The 5656-nt window shown below is 39.8% G+C and overlaps 1 protein-coding gene across 1 annotated transcript; it reads left to right on the top strand.

Moving 5' to 3' along the window:
* The first annotated feature begins 737 nt into the window (after positions 1-737).
* Positions 738-4952, top strand: LOC144031552 (uncharacterized). Its single transcript, XM_077538822.1, has 2 exons — positions 738-950; positions 1056-4952. Exons 1-2 carry the CDS (start codon positions 920-922, stop codon positions 1721-1723), a joined length of 699 nt encoding a protein of 232 aa, XP_077394948.1. The 5' UTR covers positions 738-919; the 3' UTR covers positions 1724-4952.
* The last annotated feature ends 704 nt before the right edge of the window (positions 4953-5656 follow it).

Raw genomic sequence — 5656 nt, 5'->3', positions numbered from 1 at the left:
TAGTCTTATTCAGTTACTATGTTCCTTATTATGACAATGTAAAATGATGATGTATAAGCACTCTTAGTTTCTCTGGTCCTATACAGTTACTATGTCCCTTATAATGATAATGTAAGATGATGATTAGCCACTTTTACTTAGTCTAGTCTTATTCAGTTACTATGTTCCTTATTATGACAATGTAAAATGATGATGTATAAGCACTCTTAGTTTCTCTGGTCCTATACAGTCACTATGTCCCTTATAATGATAATGTAAGATGATGATTAGCCACTTTTACTTTGTCTAGTCTTATTCAGTTACTATGTTCCTTATGATGACGATGCAATTCCAGTCCAAAGTCATACATAGGCTGCACCTGTAACACTGATGAGGACAAATTGTAGATGGACAATTGTGTGTGTGAAACGCCGCTGTCCATTGTGCTGAAACAGCTGCCAATCAGCCAAGCAGGTAGGATAACTCAATTGCAATATTGAAGGTCCGCAGGGTCTCCTTTGTATGCTCTTAGTTGAGTTTTAGGGCATTTGGGAAGGTTAGGGATGACATAATATATGATTCTGCTCCAACCAAATGTCATTTCATGAATAATATGACTTTATTGGCGCAAATCAGTCTGCTCATTTAATGCATCACTTAACATGATAAAGGCAAAGCTTGTTCTCAGCACTTCTGGGGGTAATATTTTGGAGTGATTTCCTTCCTGGCTGCTGCTTCTTCTTTAAGAGTCCCCTCCCCGCCCCCTCTCTGTATTTTTAGCTGAGCCAGCCACTTCATTTGCTGGATAGGACAGTGCGCCGTGTGATCTCTCCTCATCGTTTGATAAATGACATCCAGTCGAACGCTCGCGGACTGGCCAAGGGCCTGCACAGCCAGCACCTCCGTGGACATGTCGTGGGCAGGTTAGGACCTTGGTCGGATGCCGCGTCCCAGCCTGTGGATGCTCGCTGGTCCGTGATGAGACGCAATGCTGCATGCACTGGACGCATTTCATTTTGACACCAAGTAAATCCTCATTTTGTATTTTTTTTTTTTTGTTTGTTTGTTTTTTTAAGAACCCGCACCGCTGCCTTCCCGTCTTCTCTTGGATTGTGGATCAGAAGCAGGCGTCAAGACGGAGGGGGTGGTGGAGCATCGAGGAAAAAACAGGGGCAATATGCGAGAGCGGGACTTCATGCCCAATATGGAGAGGGGCAAACCTGCTACTTATACGGGGGACAAAAAGGCTAAGATGGCTGCTAAGACCAACAAGAAGTGGGTGAGACTAGCCACGGTCTTTGCTTATGTGTTGTCCGTGTCCTTAGCGGCCATCATCCTGGCTATTTACTACAGCCTCATCTGGAAGCCCACCAGCGCATCCTCGTCCGCATCCGCTGCTAAGCCCGCGGTCACGGCTGCCCCCGCGAACGTCACCGCTAACGCATCCGAGTGGAACTCCACGCAGGCGCCACTCAACCACACCGCCAGGCAGGGTTCGACTCCGCGGGCTTTTCAGTGGGATCACACCGAGGAAAGCGACCATACGGCGGATGGACTTTACGCATCGCCCCGCGGAGCCACGCAGAGATTGGGAAGCGTGGACGGGGAGACGCGAGTGGAGGAGGAGGAGGAGGAGGAGGAGGAGGAGGCGCTCAGGCCGGAAGATGGCGCGGAACGTGATCCGGATCGGGTAGCCTCTGATGCGACCACCGTGCCACCGAGCTCCGGGACGAGATCTGAGTGACCGGGCCTCCCACTAAAAGTCATCATCCCACATGTAGGCCTTGTGTTGACAGACAACCGCTGGTCGGACAGAAACACAACACGCATTACTCCATTTACAAATCCACTTATGGATTGTGAGCTTCACTTTGGACCTGATACTTTGCTGTGACCCATGACACACGCTTCATCAAAGAAACCCCAACTATGCTGTTTTTAATTTAAGTTTGTTTTATTAGGCCGTTTGGATGCCTTAATCCCATGTTGGACTGTTTTCAGGGCCTGTCTTTATGGATGGACAACTGTGGTCAGGATCATTTGCCTAAAGAATCAGACATGACTTCCATCACTTCCATTCATGAACACTGACTTGTTGCATTTTGACATATAGGCTGTATTTACTTTCATGGATCAAGCCTGGATTTCAAGTAGAAGAACTTGCATTGTTAAGTTATGCTCAGGTATGTGCATATAACTTTGTAAATGTATTGTGCTATTGGTTATGTACATAATATAGAAGCGGGCATACATCCTTTTTTGGCCTTGATAAACCTATAGTGTAATTAGATGATTTTTATTAAAGGTACCTTATGTACAACAGATACAACTATATCCCAAATATACAAATAAACAACCTAAAAATGATTCAGTTCTATGGCTTGATGATATTAATTCAGGCTCTTCCTTTTATCATTTTTTTTTTATTAACAAAAAAAAAGATAAGTTTAAAAGAATGACTGAAGAAAGCGTCACTTCAGGCACACACAAGCATATCTTATCGGTGACCAGTTTTGTTGTCTTCATGACATTTTCCACAGCAGTTATTGCAATGGTTTATATATTATATAATAAAATAATGATGCAATGATTAACCAAAATTAATCCATTACAAAGTAATCGATATGTATTTTTGATCATCAATTAATGGAGACCATGTACAAATCCTCACAATTTCAGCCTCTCAACAGTAAATATTTTCAGATTTCTGTAGATGCACCTTATACCTATGTCTGGAATTTCAAAAATAATCCAATTTTATTATTTTTTTTTTCAGTAAAGATGGGTTTGGTTAATGCACATAGGAAACGGGTGGAGTTCAGGACCTCCAACAGTGGTAAGAACCATTGCTCTAGTGGTGTGTGAAAGAATTCAATATAAGAAACTCGGGGCGCTAATTAGCGAACCACCAGGCTTCCCGTTCTGTCACCCTTTGTTGGTCACTAGGGATGTAACGATAGCCAAACATCACGATACGATATTATCACAATATGAAAGTCACAATACGATAACTATCATGATATTGTGGTGAGGTTGGCGATACAAAAAAAATATTGTGAATAAATGAGCTCATACTAAAAAAAAACACAATATTGTGCTTTTGTACAATAGTCATGATAAATATTATAAAAATATAAAAATTATATATATAAAAATTAATACTTGCTAATGCAAGCACACATCGAGTTCCTACACATATTGACTCGGTTCACAAGTAAATTACGTTCCCCTTCATCTGACGATTAATATGGATTTTAAACATAGAAGGGCCAAAACATGCCTTGTGAAAATTAAACTACACTAAAACAAACAAACAAGCCACAAGAGGGTGCTAGAATTGCACGAATTGAAATCAACCTGACTTTCTGAACAGATGAGCTGCTTTTAATATCGGGACCACGACGATATATTGTGGCAGTTTTAATATCGTGATATCACGATATTGCCGTTATTGTTACAGCCCCATTGGTCACTGTCATTTTTCATGTTTCTCGGACGGGTTGTGATTCCTTGTATGTTTAAACATACTGGGCAATAAATCTGATTCTCATAAAATTATCAAATCCAATGAAGTCAAACATATTGGGCGATATTAGCTATGCATACAGGCCGTTTAAACGTGAATTATTTAATTATTTATTTATTTATTACCAAAGTACAACATTTTAATTTTGATGATTATGGTGGTACTTGAAGAGCAAAATAATTTCTTGAGTGGTATGGTGTAAAAAGTTTGAGTTTTACATATAAATGAGTGGCATTCAGCTGCAGTTATACTGTATGTGCTCATGAAAGCATCTCGGAAACGGTAAATTTGAAAATGACCTGATGTTTAAGAGGAGTTTTTTTTTGGTTTTTTTTTTAAAAGAGTGATTGTTACTCCTGCTTGTAAACTGTCAAAGGCCTCCCCGCCTTTCACAGATGTGTTGCAACAGCTCTCACTGGAACCACTTCACACAGTCACAGGTGTCCAACTATGATGTGGAAATAAGAGCAAGCGCTCCGTGCTATTCGTCAGTAGCATGTGGGATCGGAGGTGGATCGATCTGAGCGCTCGCTGTAGAAAGCAGGAGAGGAACACATTACACAATGCCGCTTGGTGCTATTTTTGATCCATCTCTCTGAAACGAAACCATTTGCTTCCCATGCTGTTGTTGACAAGCGATGACCAAATTCCATATGACTGACAAGGGCCCTAGAAATAATATTTTCACTTTGTGTTGGGGCCTAAAGGTGTTTATTTATTTTATTTTTTATTTTTGCTGCATGCATCATAAGTGTTATGCCCCTCCAGTCGAAAATTACGAGTCCAAGAGGTTCTTGTTACAACAGGCATTTATTGCGGTTAAGCATGCCGTGAGAACTGTACAAAATACAGAAAACACCATATTAAAGAGCTAAATAACACGAAGTAATTCTCACAGAGAACATATAAACAAACACATTCAAGATATAGCATCCATTTGCCAAATAGGTCTTTAAACATGCTAACGATGATAGCACGCTAGCGCTAGCATGCTAACAGTAGTACACTACTTCCAAAAGGCCTCGTAAATACTAACAGAAATAGTGCAAATGCTTGCAAATATGTTACCTCAATGGCCGCATGTACCTGAGAGGAGTAAAATAGCTTCTTTCAACAGCTACCAACAGTAGCTTTTCAGGCCGGCTTTCCATCGTCTTACCAGGAATGACGTGGCAATGTGTCAGCCATTAGCGTCCCCATACAACACGCACATAACGAGCATTGGTTCCACTATAAAACAAACCCTTAAAACAACAAAATTCTTACAAATGCATAAAATAAATCTGTATTTTTATGACGTAATTCAACTAAATGTATTAAATTTTAATTTTAAAGCTGACTCTACTGGCAGCTACAATAAGTAAGCAGTTGGGTATGTTTGCTTTGCCAAACAGGAAGTTCTGTCCAGGGAGGAAAACCACAACACACCATTCAGAATTATTTGTGCTAAAATAAATAAATAAATAAATAAATGAATGAATGAATGAATAAATAAATAAATAAATAAATAAATAAATAAATAAATAAATAAATAAATAAATAAAGTGCCCCAGCTGCCACACTAAGAACCTTGTCAATATGTGGCTTCTGTATTAACACACAACCTTGATCGATGTGTTTCCAATGCCACACGCCTGTGATATATGAAAGCAGCAATAACCAACATATTGATTGAATGGGGTCATCAGTGCTGACAGTTATTAGTGAAAGCTATACGACGTATGACCTTCTGACTCCTCTCACCCAGGGGGAGGAGGATGACCTTTACTGAAATGAAATTACTCATGGGTTAGATTCAGTTTTAAAACGCATGAACAAAAAAATAGTTGCATAATATAGTTAAAAGTGGTACAATACAGATCTACTATTTTGGCGCCCATTACAACTATGCAAAAAAAAAAAAAAAAAAGCTGTTTGGTAGAAACAGAGCTTTAATGGCCATTATTTAGACAAGCATAAAATCTTAATAGCACCTGAAGGTTTTAATGCTAATGCATCTGAAATATGTAACACGGATTCAGTAATGAATAATGAAGTTCCGCAAAAGGGATTTTCGGGAGTAATAAAACTGTCATTTACTGTACAAGGCAGAAGTAGTTGCATAATAAAAAGCTGAATCACATCCAAAGAAATTGATGTGGATGAAGCTGC

This window comes from Festucalex cinctus, chromosome 12, assembly GCF_051991245.1.
Source record: "Festucalex cinctus isolate MCC-2025b chromosome 12, RoL_Fcin_1.0, whole genome shotgun sequence".
NCBI lineage: Eukaryota > Metazoa > Chordata > Actinopteri > Syngnathiformes > Syngnathidae > Festucalex > Festucalex cinctus.
Note: the sequence above shows the minus strand (reverse complement) of the source record. Positions and strands in the feature narration are given on the sequence as shown.